Consider the following 22,956-nt stretch of genomic DNA (forward strand, 5'->3'; position numbering starts at 1 on the left):
CTACCCAAATCAAGGGTTGAGCAGCGCTAAGAAAGCTGTTGAGGCATTTCTGCAGCAAGCAGTGCTATACCCGTACTCCACTAACAGTGCCCATGCAGCAGCAAGAAAAAAAGAGCCAGAAATCAGCTGTTTGAATCACAGATCCCCCTCTCAGGTTTCACTTTAAGGACAAGGAAGCTCCGAAAACAAGGCACCCTTTCAGCATTTTATAAAGCTGACTTCAGCTGCCAAAGGATTCCTCTGCAGCAACACCAAGAAAGCTTTTGCCTCAAATAAAAAATTCACTGCAAACGAGCAATCATTAGTCAGCCGCATTTTTCATATAATTACTGGCAGTGAAAAAGCAAGCATGCAGGTTGCTGTAAAATAAGGTCTAACTACTTCCACCCAAACAGAACAGAAGCCATTCACATAAGTTTTAGTGGGGGAGAGGGAAATCCTCAGCGCTCCCCCCCCCCCTTTCTATGACTGATTACAATCTGCTTTTTTTCTATAAAGCACATTTATTGTGGGAGTTTGATTTGAAAGAGTTTCAAGTAATCTAAACTTTGGCTGCAGGCATACAGATCATTTTAAAACTGATCTTCAAGTCTTTCTACATGTTAATGACATTTCTGGTTTGTGCTATAATCAACGGTTTTAATTCTTAACCTACCAACTGAAATATTCAACACACGCCAGGAATAACCTAGGATGAAATCACGTAGTACAAAGTTAGCCAGCCTGACAGTAATCCCGGTGCTAGCAGTTTTGGTGCAATACTCTTATTCTGAAGTAGAGAGGCTTGGGGCTGGGGGGTTTCTTTAGGGGTGATCATCAGCTACCTATAGCTTTTTCAAACCACAAACTGCTGAAAACAGACTGCATCCCGGTTCCAATCAAAGCCCAATTCAAATGGTCTTTTCTTGATGGACCAGGATTCATCTGTCCTGCCTCATGTTCACAAAGCACTGTATTACTCCACATGCACTTCTACATGATCTCGCTACCTGCATCTATTATTATCCAAGATGAATGACAGAAACAGAATCTGGCCTTAAATAAAAGACAGTAAATTAGGAGGTGCTATTTCAGATCCATCCTTTCTGGAATTGAGGTGCAAATGCAAGATGCACATTTCTCTAGGACTTTGGAAAGTGCAAGTGCCAGCTTTCTCCATTCTGGTACCTCTCTTCATCAGCCAAAGAGCCTCCCAACACCAAAAAGACATAGTTCTCACTGCATTTCAATACCCTCCTTGAAAAAGGTAGATGGGCTTGATAAGTGGTAGGGACAAGCCAAAAGAAAATAAACAAAATAAAAGCCAGTTTCATTCATAGCAAACAGTAGAACTTTTGATGAAAAGGCTTACGTGTGTTACCCTGTAAATATAAGTGCTAAGCTTTCTCAGCTCACAGGTCTGGCAAGAGCTTGTTAGCAGCACAAAAAATACCAACTAAATGATCCTAACAGAGTAAGCTCCTGGAGCACCTCAGACATTCAGTAAGAACATCATTCACCACTGAAGTTTAGTTAAATATGCACAATTTTATTTATTGAAGAGATTAGGACAAAAACATTAAACCAAATACATGACAAAGCACCAGAGGCAGTAAAACCCCACCATGCACATCACCAATCTTTCCTCCTATAAGGTACTTATAAAATAAAAAAAAGTCCTTCTTGACACAGCACCATCTTCAGAGTGTAAAAACATTACTCCTTTATATTCTTAGTTACCAAAATAGAACCAAGGCAGGTCAGCTGCAGCTAGCTTTGTCTCTTGATAAAGAACTGTGAAACATCCTCTTGAGAGTGGGACCATAACTTTCCTGCAAGGCAGGCAAATAGCATCCATACGTCAAATGCCAAGTAGCTGTACGCACATGCCACATACTATAATTAAGCACAAATTCAAGTAACATTTACATACTACAGAGTCCACATGTACCTACCCAAAAAACATGACCACTTCACAAAACGTATACAGGCAGTAATATCAGAACAACTGAGGTACTGGAAACACAAATATTTATGCCAAGAGATTTCAGTATCATACAGCAATATAAAAGCAGTAATAAAAACATTTGCCAGTCTAAATCAAATAAAGCTATCTAGAAAAAGAAGCTAAATAAAAAGTTATTTAGGGACAGAAATACCTGAACAGAAAAGAAGTGTGTTAACTACAGCATGTAACATGTCATCCCAAGTCAACCCGTAATTGAAGTACTGGCTTAATACATCACTACTGTGACATTTTCTTCAATAAATAGAATAAGTCTTGACAATACAAAAGGTGCATATTACTGTGTATGTTTCAAGAGGAATATCTGTAATATAAATGTTCAGCTTATTAATACCCTCTTATTTCTTATTCTGGACATAAACAAAAATCAAACCCAAACAATTCTTTTCCCAAGTTGAGAGGAATTCAAAGAAAAAAACCCACAATACTCTTCTTCAATAATAAAGAGCCCTCTATTTACACGTGGGCCGGTCAGTTAAAGAAGAGATCTGTTCTCAGATAAAGACACGATTAAGGGCTTTCTGCCCTCTCTAGTCATATACGTGCAGCATGGCAGATATGGAAGCCAGTATCTCATATCTTTAAAAAAAAATTATACAGTTTTCTTCTTTTTTTTCCCCTATTATAGCAGTAATGCATCTGGAAGTTCGAGTTATAATAGCTTCCTGCAACAAACCATTTGACACAAAACAGAACAGCTTGTTAAATGACAGTTACTTCCCCTTAAGGGAACAAAGCATTAAAATGTCATTTCCTGACAAGAATATTAAGTAGTTTATTTAGAAGAAATGAGTTGAAAATAGCTATCAAGAGACATGAACTGAAGTTTTGTTTGTTTTTAGCACCCACTTTTCATGTCCGTCTTTGTGCACCTAATTTTTTTCTTAAATTAATCCCATTAATTATTAGACATCCGATTAAAAAAAAAAATGTTAGCCAATTGTACTTTCCCTGAATAATGGCTGAAGTTAAATATCTAACAGTGCGATGCCAAGATGTGAGCTGAGGCAAAAAAGTTTCTATTTGTCGTGAGTTACCACTATTTTTAATGGAACAGAAACAGGAGTGATACAGCTGCACCAGAATTGGCATGTGCAGTCTCCTTGGCTCCAAAAAGGTGAGAAGCTACAATTGCTCCATGCTGCCTTTTCTCCTCCAAATCAATCTAACCTGATAGCAAGCTCCCCCCGCCCCCCCAATCTGTCCCCATGCTACATTTGTTATATTAGCTCCTTGTGGAGGTTCCTTCTCAATCCGAGGACCTCTGAGTGTCTTTTGCTACCAAGCTAGGCTGATGCAGGATGTGATTTAACACGATCAGGAAGGGCTCCTTCATGTGTCCATCTCCAGGTTGTGTACCTTCTGAACACCAGTCTTTGTGCTCAGTTAAAGAATGGGTCCAAGTCTTCTTCCATGTTGACATCAGGCACCAGCTGATCTGATACTTCCTTAGCACCATATCCTGAATTCGATACATTAAAATCTGTAGAAAACCATGGATGGTCCAGAATTTCCTGTGAAGTCAGCCTTTCCGATGGCTCCCGACGCAGTATGCTACGTATGAGGCATTTTGCCTTGGGGGATAGAGTTTCTGGAATGTTAAACTGCCCACGACGGATCTTGCTGAAGAGGGAACTAGGCTCAATGTCATGGAAAGGATAGCGTCCAACTAGCATGGTATAAAGCATGACACCTAGACTCCATACGTCCGCTGCTTTGCCAGAGTAGCTGCCATTTGTGTTCAAGATCTCTGGACTCACATAGGCTGGGCATCCATGCTTATCAGAAAGAGAGTCATCATTTCCTCTTAAAATATAAGCATCTTCTAAGCTTTCCAATTTCACTCTAGTCCTGTGGGCAAAGAAACCAAAACCATCAAGGTAAGCAAACATCAAAACCCAAATTCCTAGCTGTTACAATTACATGGTTATAATAGTAATAGTCTACAAAATTCAACAACTGCAGAAGTGCATCAGTTTAAAATCCCACTCACAGCACTTGTTACAGATAATTGATACCGTCTCTTCTATACTGGTTAGAGATATCAGAGACATATAGGGAATATTGCCACACACACAGCTACAAGATTTCAGATACAGTAGGTAAGGTCATCAGTAAGGTCTTAAAAAGATAAAAGTAATTGCCATATTCATGTCTTTGGTAAGTTTTACATAGATATGGTTTCCAAAAGGAGACGTAAACCTCAAGATTTTTTCTGTGTTGGCTGTACCTGTGTAGGACTCATGCCCAAATACAACCCTAGCCCTAACTAGACAAGGTTATTTTGACACCTTCACACTGGTGAGCAGTTACTTGCACCTGTAATTCCACAAAGTTCAACAGGAATAAAATGGTCACTCTGACCCTAAATGATCCCTCTGACCAACCAACATTTTTCTTTATCCCAGCATTAAGGAAGAGCAATTTTAACAGATTTCAGTCTTCCTAAGTAGACCTTTAGGCAAAGGGATATCAGGTGAGCTGAATGCCACCAAGATTAACAGCAAGCTTATCTCCCCAGCCAAACCAGAGGAGCCCCTCACATTGAATGAACAGAGGCTAGCCAAGGGCCTGCAGAGAGATGACAGGGATGCCTTATCTAGATTGCAAACTCCTCTTGCCTGCAAAGCACTGTGAACTTGTCATTGTGCTGCAACAGTTATCTCTGCACAAGAATTTTCTTCCCTTGTGGGTATCACGCAGGAGCAGAAAAAACACAGGGCTGAGTTGCTTGTCATAGCACTAGATTAATGTAACCTTTCTTTCTTTTTAATTCTCACTGCTAGTGTCTGTAACTATATTTAAAAATCTGTCCCTGTTAAAGGCATCCAAAAGGATTACCGATTACCCTTTAGACTATTTGCCAGCAATAGTAGGTTTTAAGAGCAGAATCACTACAACACAACAAGGCTTGTCCAGTGCATCTGGATGGAAGAGTGACCTAGCAGTAGCGCAGGCTTTCTTTTCAACAACTCGGGATCATAACTCAGCTTTGGGTATTACTGTCCTCGTCCCTCAACCTCACCAGTCTGTATGATCACTCTTAGCCCTGTGTCATGGCCATGTTCCCATACCACAGACATTCACAAGCAGGGACTGAACTCCATCTCAGAAAGCAGAACTCGTGTCTCTTGACTAAAGCACATCATTTAACAGGCATTAAAACAGACAAGGAGAGCCCTGTTTCTTAAATGTTTACTGAAGACAACATTGCTTGGGCTTGAGTCGCAAAAGACAGCTGGGCCAGCTTTGGCTTAGACTTGGTTCCAGGGCAGCTCAGTGCTATCTTCTTTGAACCAACAGAAGAGCATTTTACTCCGTGGAGTACTGCAGAGGCAACTGTGCCATAAACTCTCATAATGACACTTGGACCTTTTCAACAGCTAGAGACATTTACTAGCAGAGGTGAAAGCCCCTTTGGCAACGTGCCTCGAATCAGGAAGTCATAAACACCGAATTCAGAATACCTGGCTCCCAAGCAGAGTGTGTCAAGGCAGCTCCTTCTCTCCTTAAATAGGCCAGTGTTTTCTCCTCCAGTGCGGATGCTGACGGGGTTTGCGCAACACACCTGCTTCGTTATTAATTACCCATTGCCAGCCTGACAGCACTTCTCCTGGCCATGGACAACCCCTTCATTAGCACTCAAACAATACTTTACGGCAGCAAGACCTCACACAGGAAGCTGGCTGCAAGGAGAAACTTAACTACGGTTATCAAGACCACGGCAATTTCCCTCTGTACACAGCTCAGAGGGTCCAAAACAGGAGAGTGACTAGGGAAGAGTCCTGTCGCGATGCTCAGCTTCGACATGTTCCTGCACCTGCACAGCATAGGAAGACCAGCGAGGAGAAACACCCAGAGGAAAAAAAAAAAACGCCAAGGAGAGCAGAGAACAGAGGGGAGGAAATGAAAGGGAAGGCAGGGACAGGAGCTGTGGTTCCTTTTGCATTGCCCACCTCAGTTTTTCCATAGAAAAGTATGTATAGCAATAAAACGGTGAGGCCAGCTACTCAAACATGCATTAAGTTACTGAACTGCCAGACAGGAAAGCATCAACTCGCTCCTGCTAACTAACAGAAGCAGAACACACAGACAGGGAGCGGGGCAGAGCATGCTATTTATAAACAACTTACAGGAGGGAATTCATCCCACACACACGCTCTCCTGCCATCCCAGTGTCAATAGCACAGGGAAACGCTGTTTACTCTCCCATCCTATTTTACATTTCTGAGAGTTGCCAAAGAATTTAGAGAAACAGTTAATGAGAAGATTTTATATTACAGAAAATTACTGGAACTCCCTAATCTCTTATTTTCTACAATGGACACAGTACAAAACCACAAAGAGCAGACTGCAAGGTGTGTCAAAAAATTAATCTTTTTCTCTAACAGGAGAAATCATTTCTTGATAATAAAACAGAAGCAGCATACAAAAGCCTTATCGCTGACTTGGTTTTCTTGCAAGGTGCTGCAGCCTGCAGCCCTCCGCACGTGCTACAGCAGGTTTTGTTTAAGCAAGCAAATGGAACAACAGCTGGCCCTTATCTGCCCGCTCCTCCATAAGCTGTGGCCAAATGAAGCAAACACTCAAACTAGGTTTTTCATCCTGCTGAGTTGACAGGCTTTGAGGAAACAAAAGGTCCCGAATTAAACAAAAACATCACCTTCAGTCCTCCTCCTCCCTCCTCACCAGCCCCCAAACCCTCAACCAGTAACACCCTCGTGTATAAGGTACAAGTGGTGAAAAGGCTCCTCTGCAACGAGGCAGTGCTCCAGCGCCAGTACGGCACTGGACACGCCACTCCGCGCAGGTTCCCATTTCCCTCGCAAACTGCAGGAGCTGCATCTCTTCGAGCACGTACTGCCGGGTACATGGCCTCAGTGCGACTTTCTCCCCCTCCCAGTTACCACCAGAAGCAACTCAGGTGTTCCTGTCTTCATTTGTAAGGTTGGGTGTCTTTGCAGAAGGTGTCAACGCAGGTTTTCCATCCTTAAAGCAAGGAGAGCACAGGAGTAAGGGAAGGGCTCGCCGGCACGGCGGCTCGCCTGCTTGGCACAGCGGGTGCACAGAAGTGCTCACGAGCTTTTGCTGCCAAGGGCCCTGGTTCAGCTCTGCTGGCACCCCTCACCGCAAGCCACTCTCACCACAAGACCCACTCCAGCCTGTTTTCGCCAGTGACGGGTGGCTTCACACACCTCAGCCTCGCATACAGAACACAGTCTGTAATCGTACTACAATTGGGTAATACGCAGGTGTAAACGACAAGTCTCACTCCCCTTTTTACAGTTATTTCACGTTTTTCCCAGGCAATCGAAAAGGAGGGCCTGGCTCAGGAGCTGCTATTTCCCAGCGCATAGCACCCCATCTCTGCGAGAAACAGCTTCCAGCTCTGGCTGGCCTTCCCTTCCTCCGCATTTCAAGCATTGCCTAAGAGAGCTCCGTTTTCTGCAAGCCAGAAAGCTTTTTTGGGGGGTGGAAGGGAACAGGAAAGAGGGGAGTCTAAATACACAGAAATGCAGAGACACCCTGGATGAGAAGCAATCTCTCTCTCCCACACACACACTCTCTCAGAGGAAGCAGTGAAATCAAATATCCAGGAAAAAGAATAAAAGCCAACAACAACAAACAGACCCTCAAAACTGCAAGTAGTTTCTGAGAATACAGAACCTCCACAGCAAAGGGTGGGGAGTGCATCCAATTGCAGAGTAACTGGACAACCCTAAATTTGACACTTGGCAGGCAAGGGACAGACTCAAAACCAAACACTAAGATGTGAAATCACAGTCAGCTTTGAAGTGCCTCCCATCACAGAGCAGAAAAAGGACAAAGAAAAATCATTCTTTTTTTTTTTTTAAAGTCACATTTCTAAAAAAACCTCTCATTCTCTAAATAATTAACTCACATTAGTCAACTGAAGGACCCCCACAAGAGAAAGAAAGTTTTCCAAAAGCATCAGCATTCAAGTTCGACCATTCAAATGGTTGCAACAAAATTAATCCCTAAAGTTCAAATGTAAACTACTGCCAAAGCCGGATGAGAATCACTTTGTACACATACTGTAGGGCAACAAAGACTTTTGTCAAGGCTTATGTAATTACAGTACATAATTTCAAGTTTTAATGCAGACCCTGAATAAGCACTTGGAAAAAGAGCATTATGCATCTATCAGATCATTGATAAAACACTGCATTAGTCTAATGCATTAAAAAAAATACAACCCTGAATCATGGCTATTTAAAAAGGGGAAGCTATTCTGCCTATGAATGCTTTCCCATTACTGGTGAATGAAACCACAGAAGTGCAATCAGAGGGCAGCAGCAGCACTCAGACGGGAAATGCGTCTTTGTCCCCATAGAAACCGTCAGGGAAACCCATGAAAAACAATACCACTCTGAATTTCTTATCAATATGCCATTCATTACTTGACTGCATTCAGACTTTGCTCTTCAGTAATGTAACAAAACCTAATCAATTAAATGTCTTCCAGAAGATTCTTCAATGCAACCTCCCGAGTTAGCACCCGTCTCTGGCAGACGGCTTTGTTGCACATCCTACACTTTTTTCAGAGTGATTCGCATTATTGCTCCCTGCACAGCTTAGGGGCTACTGGCAAATTGCTATCCTGCCTTTTGACACCGAAGCCAGGGCTGTAAGAACCCGGCATTCACACTTGCCTTCCAAAAGCAAACACAATTTCCATACCAAAATCAGTGGAATTATTCAGAGGGCTCTAAGCTCATAAGGCAGGAGGAAAAAAAAAAATATCTGGAACATTTAAAGCAGAAATACTGACTGAAAGTCTGAGTGTTTCAGAGGAAAATATCTCCACTGCAGTGAATAAAAGGTCAGTAGTAAAGGAGCCCACGCCTGAATCAATGAAACCAGTTGCTTCCAGTCTGTCCCCCAAGCCATCTGTATGGGAAGTAACACCTGAACCACAGCTGAGCCACTGTTACCATTTTGGAAACACTAACTGTAGACCAGACCCAGTGCAGCATCATCCCCCAGACGACAGCCAGATCAGCTGCTTTGGGAGAAGACTGGAGAAGCCAAACTGCTACGGACACTCCAGGTACACCATCCACTTGCTATTCAGGCTGGGTCAAAATTAGATGATGCAGATTTACAGATTCTATATAGCAGCCTCATACCTCCAGAGATCAGAAAACAACCGTCATCACCATCTGACTTGCCATTTTATTAATATGATTGCAGGTAAATATAAAATGGCAACTTCTAAAGGAAAGAGGTGCCTCACAATATTCCCCCCACACATAAAAAATGAAGGCATCCAAGCAATGCTATCTCATATTTTAACATTACTCTGACTGAGGGCAGGAAAGCCTTTCCCTAGGTAGAGGCACTCAAGCCATCAACTGCCCAGTACATCAGGGATTGCTCCTATGTGGCCAATAATTTACAGGTCATTTAATCAAGGTCAGTTGCTAGCACCCCATCATAAAGACGAGACGAGCATGAATGCAATCATGCCATTAGAGTCACAAGGAAAAAAAAAAAAAAAAGGGGAAGCTTGACATTGGAAACAGTTATCTTTTGCTAATTGATTTTTTTAACTAAGGCAATCTCTCCTAAATAATGCAGAAGTAGGCTGCCGTCACGGAGACAGTGAGATGGGGAAGGCGGCTAACGAAACCCTGCGCCAGTGATTTGTGGCTCGGTGCAAGGAGTCATTCTGAACTCAGAACTACCCGATCTCCTCCGGGGGCGGCGAGGCACACGGGATCAGAGGGGAAATGTTATGCCATCAATTTAAATCCTGCTCCTTTCACCGTAAGATCCGTTCCAGTGCGTAACAGCACACAGCCTGGGAGTTCACCGCACAACATCCTACGCAACTTCAGGGGGAAAAAAAAAACCCAAAACCTGCACAAAGGCTGTCAGACAAACAGTCTCTTGCATAATGAAACAGGCTCAAGGATATGTTTCGAAAGACAGCTGGGACTTGCAGGCAGTACAGGTTTACAGGATGAACCTTGTTCCTAAGGGAAGATTTCCTCACTGGTACTTCCGCAGAATGAGGAAGCCTCTAAAAATTACATATCCCCCACCCTTCCTCCAAAGGGATGCTATCAGCGCACTCAGCCCTGCCCCGCACCCCCTTGCTAACATGCGGGACCCAGCAACTTAGGGCTTTTAACTTGTTTTAAGCTGGCTTTTTTTCCTACAGACTTCCACTTAAAAAATGCTCTGAGACCACCCCCTTGCACACCTCCAGGAAGGGCTGGGGCCCCAAAGACCTCAGCTTTACAACACTCAAATAGGATTGCTGGGAACAGTCTGTTATGTATGCCGTATACTTAGTAGTTTCCTCCATGCCCTTATTGCCTAAGGAGACAACACGTTCCCCACCAAGTAGGTAGGTAGGTAGTGATGTGTGTGTTGGGGTGCGGGCTCTGAAATCCAATGGAGACCCTTCCACGGAGGAGCTCGGCTGCAATACTGTGAGGAGTCCATCATTTGATAAGCATCTGGCTCACAGCAGCTACTTCTCCTCACTTTTATCTTTTTAGATCACATTGAAGGTCAGAGTTTTAAAAGGCTCTGCTGTCAACTGTATGCTGTGCTCACCATCTTTTCTAGGCCTTTTCATAAGACGCATGGTGAAGCTCCAAAGGGAAAGGAGACCAAAATTTAGTTAACACAACTGCATGTTGCGAAAAAAAGTCCTACACTTTCTGAGCCTGCAGTGGGTGCTCAGCACCTCTAAGATAAAGCAGGGCCACTATTTCACAACCCCACTGGAAACCTTTTTGTTTAGGTGTCTGTAAACCTGTCTCCAAGCAATACACGTCTACCAAAAAGCAGGTGCTTAAGACTCCAGGTTGGCTCCTGTTTACAATCTCTGCCTTTCCTCTCCCTCCCAAGCCTGAAGTAATTTCACAGTGTGATAATAAGGACAATTAGAAGAAAAGGCAGCAGAAGAATTTCACCATGACAGCCCACTGCAGCTGCCGCTAGCTGGGCTCCCTGCCTCCCCTCTTCACCCCCAGCACAGACATCCACAGACGTCCTCAGTTTTCACTCAAAAAATCAACATGGAAGATTTTGCACCTAGTCTACAGATGGAGGTTTTCAAGTCTTCAAAATGACCACCTCTTGAACTCTTAATGCAAGATGTCTCAAGAGACATCTACTTCCAAGGACTGCAGAGCACCTATCCTCAGTGAGATCAGTCCCGTGACGGGCATCTCATGACGGGCACTCAACCACACCGACCACATCTGGCATTACAGCCAACACATAACACAGCATTCAGCCTTCAGGCAGAGGCACCTCTCGGAAAGTCACACAGCATGGCTGGGAAGGCCGGGCAGGACATGGGGACAACCTGCAGCAGTAGAGCCCAGCCTAAAGGCAAACTCCCAAGCAAGGCTCCCCTTCTGCTCCAAGCATGGCATGGGTCTGCACCTCGAGACGACCCTCCAGCAGAGCTAGCATATGAAGCTGCAAAGGGGAAAAGACTGAAGAAAGAGTGAAGAAAAAAAGGTGAGCCGACTATGAGCCAAATACCAAAAGATAGCACAGTCCAAGGGTAAAACCTTCTGCAAACTCCAGAGTTGGGTACTACAGCAAAGGCTCTCACCACTCATAGTCTCACTGAAGGGCCTTGAGCTGACTCAAAGTCCATTGGAGCTCCTGCTCTCATCCCAGGGCCAGCCAGCAGCCAACGTTTCCCTGGCTTTTGCTTTCATTTATGACCTTAGGCAGAGCACTTAACCTCTATGACTATCTATGCCCTCGGGAGGAGATTTAAGCACTTCACAGGGCTGGCGTGATGTTCGACATCTGCAGATAGCCAGATAGCCTCCCGCGCCCTGCTGGGAAGGGTACCGCATTCCCAACAAATCCAAAGCGCGTTGCTCCCAGGAACACCAGGAGAAAACAGAGGCTTAGTAACCAAACCACATGAAGGCAAAAGGGAGCACTAACCCTTCTGTGGAAAACAATTGTGCAACTGCTTCATCCCCCAAGTTTGACAGCAGAGATTTGCTGCCTGTGAAGAAATTCTCCTTCCTCCCCATATTCTAGGAATAATAATACCTGGGTTGAAATCTGACCTGTGATTCTCCACTATTGAAGAAGTTACGCTTTTTGGTCCTGTGGCCCCATTCAGGGTAATGTGAAGTGCTTAAATGACAAAACAGATGAAGACTGGGTTTATTCCTAAATCTTCTGGTATTTAAAGAGCTCTCCTGTTTTGTTTAATTTTCTTCCACTTTAGGACCCTCTTTCTAGGGTTTAGGGAAAGTGTTAACTTACCTGTTCTCTATTGAATCATAAGTAAAACAGCTAGTTCTAACACCACAGGGAAAAAGCAGCTGACTGCATTACAATTTGACAAATGCTGGGGAGGAAACTTACTACTAACTGTAAGAAAATGAAAGGTCTACTTGGAAAAAGGTCAGTATATGCATTCTGTATTTTTTGGTGGGATCAGGTTTGCATCACTAGGATTACAAACAACATAACTAGGTCACCTTAAAGCATCATCCACTCAAAGCTGAGAAATTCTAGAGGGGAAAAAAAAAAGAAAAAAAACATTCTAAGAGCACCAAATAAATATGTTACTCTAACACAGGCTTTCTAAATTAGTGTATTGTACTGGCTCCATTCCCCTGGCGCAGAGCAAAAAGTGTCAAATTCTATTTATTTTTATTGAATCCCACCTGCCTACCATTTTGCATATTTACTCAAAGAATACAGGAAAATTACAATATCTAAATACCAAAATTATTTTAATTTTCCCTTCAACAAGTATGATGAATGTACAAGGTCTTTAAGCTTCAAATATTACGACAGCTAATATTTTAATATAATTAAAGGCTTAAAAACGCACTAAAGAAATTAATAATTCCCTGACAGCAGAAATGTTCTTGTATTAAGAAAACCATTGGAACAACCAACACAGAAATGCTTGATTTAATTCTGAGATCTTTGAGGTGGCTCCTTCTCAAAGCATCTGCTATATATCAGACTGATGAACTGCTTTATTAGCTATATACTGTGTATAGTGCTATTTTCAGCACAACCCAAAAGCCCTGCCCATTCTGCAACATCCTTACAGGACACTAGCTAGGAGAAGGGCCCAGTCACTCTGCCCAAGGGCCTACTATGAGGATAGGCTGTACAAGGAAAATTGTAAATACCATGGCATGAACACAGCAAAAATAATCAAAAGCAAGAGCCCCACAGTATCAGCATTGACCTGGCTTAATATCCAGGACAAGAAAAAATTACCAAGACGCATGGAAGCAGAAAACATACAAAACCACGTTTTATCTTAGCTCATCTCTACTGTTTTGGATTCAACTTTTATTTAGAAGTTTAAGGACCTAATTTTTAAAGTATTCAAGAATCTTATAGGTACTTTTAAAAGTCTGGTGAGACCCAGCATAGCAAGTCAGTGTTGTTTTCCATATTTTCAGTGCTCTGAAAGTCACTGCCCTCATTTAATGGATGTGCTTCTGCTTGCTAACCCAGTCTTACAAAACATTTCCAGCCATGCTGTAGTATCTTAGAAGTTTTGCTTCATCAAGATCAGCTGCAGGTTTAAGGAGCTTAACTCTGAAATTTCAATACTAAAAGACCACAGATACACATACGCATCCCAGAAACCACAATCCCCCAACCTTCTTTTAAACTAAATGGAAAAAAAAAATCCCAAAAACATAAAAGACCTAAGGTGCTTGGCAACAGCACACATCATTTTCATGGAATGCAATTCACCACATTTTCAAGATTTCTGCAGTTCAGGATTAAAAGAAGCTATAGATAAAGTACCTTGAAACACAGACAAATTGGTTTTGTTTGTTTCTACACTGTGGAATTTTGGATTTCATTTTAAGTGCTGATGTATTTACACATATACGTAGTAAGACATAACACACCACCACAGTCTACCTCTGATTTAGCACATCAAGAGAACATCACTAGTAAAATCAGGACACCTATAAAATGCTTAGTGCTACCAGCCTCCAACATTACTTTTTTCCACCTTCTTACTTCCCAGAGTTCATTACAGACATCCCAAGACACTGCAATTTGCAACATCCAAATAACATGCATTCTTAGCAGTGACATCAGGAGGAGCAAAGAGCACTCATGACTGCTGCTAGATCAGAAGTCGGAATCTTTGCAAATTCCAGCTGCAATTTAGATAATGGGAATGAGGTGGAAAGAGTTTCAATGCTGTTATGTACCAGTCTGCAGAACTCCAGGAGCTCTGATTTCATATCAAACTACCAGGCTATCATTAGGATCAATGGAAGGAGTATGTACTAAGAAATGTTTTAATTGGTTTTCTTTTTTAAACGAATGGAACTGCTTCTATATATCCTTCACATTCTCTCTGGCTCCTCCAGTCTGGCAGCTCTCAACTAAGAGCAGACAAGTATCTTACTAAAAAAATAAAAGAAGCAAGTTCTCCATTCACGTGTTGCCTGCATGCTGGATTTCCCATCTTTTCTTCTACCAAAATAAAAGCTGTGAGACTCTTCAATAAGAGACAGTTTCAAAGCAGTAGGTACTAAAGGTGAACTGCAGAAAAACAGACTTGAAGAAATAGTTAGGAAAAGAACCACTGAGAAAGAGCTCCACTGAAGAACGGGCAACACGCAGCAGCGGCATTCACGCACGTTTCTCAAAACATCATTTTCACCTCTTTTCTTCCTCCTTGGTTCATTACCGGTATCAAAGAGCAATAGATCATATGCAGCACCCATCTCCCAGGCACTGCCGCCGCCGGCAGCTTCTGAAAGGCAGGCTGCTCAGCACGCAGGCACCCTCACCAGCACCAGCAGCCTCAGGGAAACACGAGCTTGGAGGGTTACAAGCAACACACAAACACCTCCGTGAACCCGGAAGGACCAGGAAGATTTTTCAGCCTAAATATAGCAGCAGATTGAAAGTGATGACTGATTACAGTCTGATGATCAGAGCATGTTAAAAAAGACGGTTGCTATTTGGTTCTGTTTCTATCTCACACTATTTCTTCTCTGTTTATTTAGCAGAGAAAGCATTACAATACCTCTCTACTTACAAATCAACATTACATCCAGAAGAAAACCACATTATGATTATCTTAAAAATAACCAGCAAGTCGTATTTGACCTTTAAAGTGAATTATTGTATAATTAGAAAACACTGTTCGAAAGTGAGTAACTGTGTGATTTTGCAGACTGCAGTTATGTTAAAAACATTCATAAAAGCAAACACTGCTATTATAGTACGCACCACTCTTCTTGGGTGGCTGAAGGATTTGGCCCTGTGCCTCGTGTTGCATTCAGTTCCTAGTAAGCGGCAGGGTAGGAGTTCAAAAATATTCAGCATGGGCCCACATCTGTGTCCACTGCGCTGCCCTGAGCTCACGCTGCCTTTGCTTAGAGCAGAAAGTTAGGGTGAGCCCTAGGGTTTCTCCGAGTCCTGTCCGTACAAAACCACACAAGTTTACGCATATCCCCAGGAAAAAAATCCATTTTACGTTAGGACGTTATCAGCTACAACAGAAAACAATCCCTCCCTCAACTATTTTGTACAAGTTTCCTTCTTATCTGCAAAGGTGCTATAATGGTGTTTAATTATTAAACTCAGAGTAAAAGTTGTGAAAGTGCAGTTTATATCTACCTGCTTTGCATTTCTCTCTGAACGGACATGAAGCTAGTTTCATGTTAGGCTTTTTTATTTGAAGAGAAGGAAAGGGTAATCATATATATCGGGGCTGTGGTAGAAAAATACAGAATAGCTATTTGCTTTGCAGAGAATTGCCTGAACTGAATTAAGAAGTGAAAATATGTCTTTTATTTTTCAGTTTGTAAAGAGATTAAAAGGAGACGTTTATTTTGCAAAACTCAGCTTGTAATAAAATCTAAGTAGAGAATATTTAAACAGTATAGATGGTTGTCATTTTTATTTTAAGGCCAGGAACTTCTCTTTCCTGACTGAATTCTGTATTAGTTTTTTCTGATTCTCAGATCATGGAGTTCCCCAGCCTTTAGAAAACTTATGTGCCTCTGCTGTTGCTTATAACTTCCCCAAACAGCCCCAAATGGAACTGATATACACTGGTTATTTTTAACAAAGCTCTCCAGAACATCCATTTCACTCTGCAACAGTTTGAACAAGCTTTCAGACAATTTAGGGGATTATACTAAAAGGGAAAAACATCTCCCCATCCTCTACCAAGACATGAAGAAGCACAAAGGCAGGCTCTGCCCCCATTTAGTTTCATTTTTTTCATAATGGTCATCTTCCAATTTAATCCCTCTGTGAAAGCCTGACATTAATCTGACAGTGTTCATTACTCTGGTGCTTTATGTGGAAGTTGCAAGTGAGTACATGATGTAACATAATGAAAACCGATAACCACAAGGAAAGAGGGATGAAGTGTCCACAGGTACACCAGTATAGCTATGGCTCAGCATCAGAAATAGCACTTCAACAATATATCCAGAGCATCCAGCATTAATTTCTTTCCCTGTCTTCCCATACTCCTTCCCCAAATCATTTACCAACCATTTATTGAGACACAAGAGTGCGAGATTAAAAAAAACAGAAAAACAAACAAAACAGGGTAGTTCCCCAAGTACCACAACAGCTCTGATACTAAAAACAGGCACCCACACAGCAAGGCAGTTTTAGTCTTAGTATGATCAGTGACCACATAATACTCTCAGAAGCAGTCTCCAGACCCCTCCCAGCACGAGAACCAAGAAGCTGTCGTCAAAGCAGTCCTTCCCTCCAACCTATGTCCGCATTAACCACTTGGCTGTTCTTCCTCTTCATGCCTCCTCACCAGAATGACCCATTTCAGTCCCCAACTCTCTTTAACGTACTGGATCTTTTGCTCCTTCCCTCTTTTAACACCAGCAGCATTTCTGATAGCGGAGCTCTTACAGACATCTATGCAGAGCCTTCCTCCAGGAGATGTCCCCTCCTTAGGAATGAGGGTGCTCCTCTAGGTGGAAATGCAGAGGCCAGGCACAGATGCAAATGGCACTCTATACTTACTTTATTCCAAAGCCTAAGCCAGAAGGTAAAATAGCACATCCATCCCATGATTGGGTTGCAGAGGAAAATAAAGGAAGCGTAACACCTCGTGCACCACAAACGAACGATACGGTGACAATGAAGGCACAGCATCCTGTAACTCTGAATCTGACCTCAGGCACCCCCCCCTGGAAAGTAAGGGAGACTCTTACCTTTCCTCATCCTTGAAAATAAACTTTCGCAGCTTGAGATCTCGCAGTACCAGTCCACCATCATGGCAGTGTGCAACAGCAGAAGCTATTTGATAGAAGAGTTTGGCTGCCTCCTCTTCTTTAAGCTTCTTGCAGGTACGAACAAACGAATGCATGTCCCCATAGCTCCTTTCAAAGAACACATATGCTTTTGTCTCCCCAAGAATTATTTCAGTAATTTGGTTGATATTTTTATGCGCAGGCAGACAAAAACATGGTGCTAATAACTCCTGGTAGCAGCCAATATCAAACACCTGCAGGAACAATGACAGTAAAGCCAGGGTTAGTGACACGAAGGACAGTGAAGTTATGGTACATCTAATTCTGTTAACAGAACCATCTCTAAGTACAATTTATGCTGCTGCTGAAGCTGCACCGATGTAAACAGGATGTCACAAGCTCACGGCACTATGGACAAGATAAAACAGACTACATAACCCCACACAGAACATACGCATAACCTTGACAGGAAAGGCTAGTTTTCAAAACCTGTAGCAAGAATAGTTTCATTAGCTAATAGCTGATCAAATTTAGAATAATGTAATCTGAATTAAGCTCTGAAGACCAGCAACATACAGGAGCAGTACTTTGAAGGAAATGTGTTTATCTTCTATTTTCCATCCAAATAAACTCATAGAGAATACGGCCAGTAGCTTTGTATTGAGAGAAGCTGTCATATTAAATCCACACTGATCCACATGCCTTTCTCTCTCTCTTGATTTTATTAACCCATTAGAGCTTTAAGGATTTGGGGGTTTAAAATATCATCTAGCGCTATTCATATTTACTTCCTGCCTGCCTTTCATCTCTGACAAACAGCAAAGTCACTTTCACTTTCAAAGTCTCAGTTTTACAATGGCTGTTTATAAGATCAGAAGGACAACCGGGGAAATAGCCCTGCCTGTCGGAGTGCAGACAAACATGCTTCAAAAGGCAAAGACAAAACCACCCCGAACTCTCTGCATTTCAATCAAGTGCTCCATTAAAAGCAAAGTGTCCCTTTACTAGTAAGTATGTTATCACTGATCTTATGAATGAGCTGTAAGAATTAAAAAGGCTGCTGGGAAACCCAAATATAAAAAGTTACTATAATCTAGTGATGACGAATGAATCAGTATTGAGTCAATTGAGAAATGCCCACATTACAAGAAGAAAGACTTCATTGAGAATAACAGAAGTCAGTGTGCTAAGAGAATATGAGCAAAGTATTGACAGGAGTGATTTTTATTTTTAATTATACCTGCTCCAGAAGTACTACAGAGCAAGGGATTAGCACTTCCACCAGCATAAAAATTCTATTAATATGTAACTTACTCTTGGGTGTTTTGTTACTTTGGTAAATAGCATTTAAGGTAGTCATATGTCATTCTAACTGGACATAAAAATGAAGAACTGCTATAAGTCTCTAACCAACTGGTTTAAACTGCAATTGTTTTTCTTCTTTTTGTGTTCTAGTATTTGTATTCCAATAGCAGGTATTCATATCCTCTCCAAGAAGCAAATCTCCCTGCTTTCTTTGAAGCTTTAAAAAGCTTTCAAAACTGAGACAGATATGGTTCAATCAAAATTTACCTGCAGCTTCAAAACCTGAGTCATTTAATGCTTCAGAGCACAATCCTAACAAACTCCTTCCGCAGAAAAGGACCCAAACCCCAAGAAATTGGGACACCCCCTCCTCACACACCTCTTTCTCCCCACCCCGTACCTGTGCTGCTATGCTCCGGCACAGGCAAAAACAACCTTACAGGCAGACTGCCAAACAGATCCAACACATTTTACAGGGGGTAGATTAGCACTGAGACATTCTGGTGACATGGTGCGCCAGGGAAGCAAACCAGGGGTGGGGAGGGGGTGTTGCCAAAATCCCTGGTGTGTAATTCATTCCAGAGGAGAATTCATTGACATTTGGATCTCAAAACTTGTAACTACTACATTGTAAGTGAATGGCTCTTCTACAAAGCGGCTGCTATAAAATAAAATTTAAGCAAGAACATTCGTGTAGCTCAAGCCCTCATGTGAAAAAAAGCCTTTCCGGAATTCTCTCCTAACCAGATTATCCTGATATAAATTAGTTACATTTTGTGGTTCTCAGACTATGTTAAATAAGTAGGTCTGGATATGTACCAGTACTATGTTTGAAAGGGGGGAGATGGGAAGTGGTATCATACTGCTACAATCTAGAACACTTTTTATAAAGGGCTTCTTTGTATCCCAGCTTTTAAGATCCCTGGCCTCAATTCAGCAAATGTCCAATAAGCTGCAATTTGATTTAGTTCTTGCTGGAATTGGAAGTGAGAAGTTACCATTGTTTGGATGCCACAGAGCCTTGAAGCAAATAACGGCATCTGTACAGTCAGTGGGTGCAGCCAAATGAATCTTGAGAATCATCAGTATGTGTCTGTTATCCAAACCAATGTTTCTGCAAGCAATCTCTAAGAGCATCTTCAATAAGATACCAGATAGCAGGTCTCTCAGCCGGAAGGCTACTTGACAAATAGTAGTCATGATACTGCAGGCATTTTAAAGCACGCATTAAATTAAGATGAGTTCAGGATCGACAACTGCGTATTCACAAACTAGCAATTCAGGCTAAGATCATATTTTTGGAGCGCAGCTAGAAGCAGTGCCTCGCACATATGGAAAAACTGATACTATTCAAATGTCAGGATCAGCTCAAAAACATACAGCTTAAAGGGAAGGAAAAAAAAAATAAAGTCCACTCTGTGAGCTGCAGTTATGCTGTTCACACTGTTATCAAAACAGTGCCTTAATCCTGCAAACCCAAACAGGAAACAAAGAAGAGCATAGCCCCCGCTTTACTACTTGCTATGCAAGTTCACCTATAATTTCATGCAGAGCAGCAGCTTTGTGGGATCTGTTTATTTCATGAAAAGATGCCAATGTCCTAGAGTGCAGCACTGTACTACTGCACCGAGCAGGGCTTTCATTCTAGAAATTCTCATGTTCTGTTTCAGTCTAGTAACAAAGCATTCAGTTCAGCATGCAATATTAGTCCTTTGCAAAGTCACGGGCCCTTTTTTCCCCTAAATAATCACACAAAGTCCTAGGTTGCATTAACATCAGGTTTTATAACTCAATCAGTAAGCATATTTAAATTGCCCTCTGAACTCCAATGTTCACAAACAGCAAACAGGAGCAATTATTTTCACTTCCCTGCTACAGTCTAGTCCATAACTTCTTATGAATCAAGTATGAGAAAGTATGAAACAGTCAGCAATACTATCATTAACCCCTGGAATACGAATAAGCTATAAGACGTCTACTTTTCTGTTTTGCAGTTAGTTCGACACTAGAAATTTGCCCAAGATAGCCAAATGGCACAATTCCATATTTTGGGAACAATACAAACACTGCAGCGTGCGTTGCAAGGTTGCAATTTGCTACGTAGTTGTAAAAACTACTGCCGGGTACTGCCTCAGTTTGCTGGGCATAAGTCTGGCTCACTACAGACAATGAGAATCGCAATTTAGGAACAAAGGAAAATATTCCCTCAGCCTGAAGAGAGAAAAACATCCCTCCACAGACATGCACGCATGTGGGTTTCTTTTTCCCACAGCTCACCTTTGAATAGTAGGAGCAAATTGGGAGGAAGCAGAGACAAGCAGGCAGGCTACAGAGAGTGGGATAGTTATTTTGTCTGCTCTTCTAAAAACGTAGGTGTGCAGGTTTTATTCTTGCTCAGTTGTGCAATGGGGGAGGATGCTGTTTGCAAACAGCCTCCCGGTGAGGAAGCTCAGGCTGATTAATTCGATGTGGATTTTTTTTAAATCACTTTTAAGACAAAGCTGATGGCAACGTGTCCCCCACCTCTCCATCCTCTTCTGTACCCCAACTCACAGAACAAGGCACAGGAAAAAATCGAGGAAGCCAGCAGGTCCCAACACCTTAAAATTAGCTGGGGATTCCCTACTCCATTTTGAAAAGTGAGAGTGGGGAAGATGAGGCTGTCTCCTGATCTGAACTCACGTTAAGACCTACTTGAAGGACGGCTCTTTCCAGAACAATATCCCCCGGGTAAGAGGCAGAACTGGCTGCGGGCCACCGCTCTAACGTGGCCATTGTCTAGAAAGAGGGAAAAGTTACAGGATGCGCCTTTAATCCCGTCGCCCTGGCTTTTGTTTCTCAACTGTTTAATAATTGAGCTACACCACCGTGCTTGGCCCTCCTGCAAGACACAGGAAACCAACGCACGACAGCAGGCTAACCCAGGGGGAGAACAAGGAGGAGAGGCATTACCTTGCAAACCAGCTCCTCGCCACTGTGCAGATGTACGGCTCGGAAAACGTGGTCTCCCTCGAGAGGCTCCAACAATAAGTATTTCCCGATGCAAGAAACGCAATGCGACAAGTTCGGGGTCTCCGGCGGGCTCGGCGAGCCTAGATTCGGGCTAAAACTCTGGCTTGGCTCGATGGACCGTATGGACGAGAGCTCCTCAAAATCCTGGGTTTTATTCCGCGGTCTCCCATATCGTGCTATCGTGATAGGGGTTGACCTTTGTATGTTCATGAGTATGGAGAAGACCAGCCGAGACGCTGCACCGGAGCCCTGGCGTGGAGCGCGGTCCCTCGCCCGTCCAGCTGCGGCTGCCTTTGTGTGGCGGGGGGGGGCGGGAGCGGGAGCGCGGCGGCGGCGGGCGACCAGCCTCAGCGCCGCGTCCTGGGCACAGGGAGAGAGCGCTCAGCCCGCGGCCCTTTGTTCCCGCCGGCGGCCGGGCGCGGAGCGGAGCAGCGCGGCGGCGGGGCAGCGGCGCCCGGTGCCCGGGGGGCGGCGGCGGCGCGGAGCGGGGCGGCCGGGCCTCGGCGGCGGCCGCCGCTCCCGCGGGGCGCGCAGCGCGGGCGAAAACAAAAGGTTAGGTAACGCGCTGCGCGCAGCGGGGATCGTCCTTTCTCTCTCCTACGGCGAGGCAGCGCCGCGCTGCCGCGGCCGGGCTGTAGATGGCGCGGGAGCCTCGCCGCTGGCGCCCGGGGCGCTCCGAAAATGCCCCGCGAAATAGCGAGGGAGCATTTAACTTGGAGCGGGCAGCGGCCGGGCCGACAAAGAGCGCTCGGCGCGGCGGGAGGCTCGGCACAGCCGCCCCGGCGGACGGGGCCGCGCACCGGCGGCGGCCGCGCAGGCACGGGGAACGGCAGCGGAGCGCGGGGCAGCGCGCACCGCTCCGCGCCGGCGAAAAGGAACGCGCTGTCGCTGTCGCCTCGACAGAACAAAAAGTGCGACCGCGGGCGAGGGAAGAGGAACGCTTGCACGTTTCCACTGCACAGCGGGATTTTTCTTTGGGGGCTCGCTGCCTTCGCGGCGGTTTAACGTAGTTCACGCACAAAGAAAAGAAAAACCAGCACGGCGAGAAAGGGGCTGACTTCTTACTGCAGGGGCTGGCGGGGCAATCAGCGAAAGGCCGGGGGTGGGGAATAAACTGCAATCGTTTAAAAAAAAAATTGCAGATTTTGTCTGAGTCTTTTGTTTTGTTTTGTTTTCTTTTTCCTCGGGGGTAGGTCAAGGGGGAGGAAAGGGACGGCCGCGCCGATCCCCTTCAGCAAGGCATGGTCTCCCCGCGGCGTATTAATAGCTACTTACGTGGCGGGGACGCTGGCTGCCTCCGTGCCTCGCTGCCGGCCGCCGCACGCCCGCACGGTGCCCAGCGCGCAGGCTGACTGCCCCGCCGCCGCCGCCCGCCCC

The 22,956-nt window shown here is 43.9% G+C and overlaps 1 protein-coding gene across 1 annotated transcript; it reads right to left on the bottom strand.

Moving 5' to 3' along the window:
- Nucleotides 1–1,513: 1,513 nt before the first annotated feature.
- TRIB2 (tribbles pseudokinase 2) lies at nucleotides 1,514–22,946 on the bottom strand. Its single transcript, XM_075497919.1, has 4 exons — nucleotides 22,855–22,946; nucleotides 21,520–21,939; nucleotides 17,224–17,516; nucleotides 1,514–3,856 (listed from the first exon to the last, which is right to left on the bottom strand). Exons 2-4 carry the CDS (start codon nucleotides 21,787–21,789, stop codon nucleotides 3,388–3,390), a joined length of 1,032 nt encoding a protein of 343 aa, XP_075354034.1. The 5' UTR covers nucleotides 21,790–21,939; nucleotides 22,855–22,946; the 3' UTR covers nucleotides 1,514–3,387.
- Nucleotides 22,947–22,956: the final 10 nt, after the last annotated feature.

The sequence above is a fragment of the Mycteria americana genome, chromosome 3, assembly GCF_035582795.1.
Source record: "Mycteria americana isolate JAX WOST 10 ecotype Jacksonville Zoo and Gardens chromosome 3, USCA_MyAme_1.0, whole genome shotgun sequence".
NCBI classification, from domain to species: Eukaryota; Metazoa; Chordata; class Aves; order Ciconiiformes; family Ciconiidae; genus Mycteria; species Mycteria americana.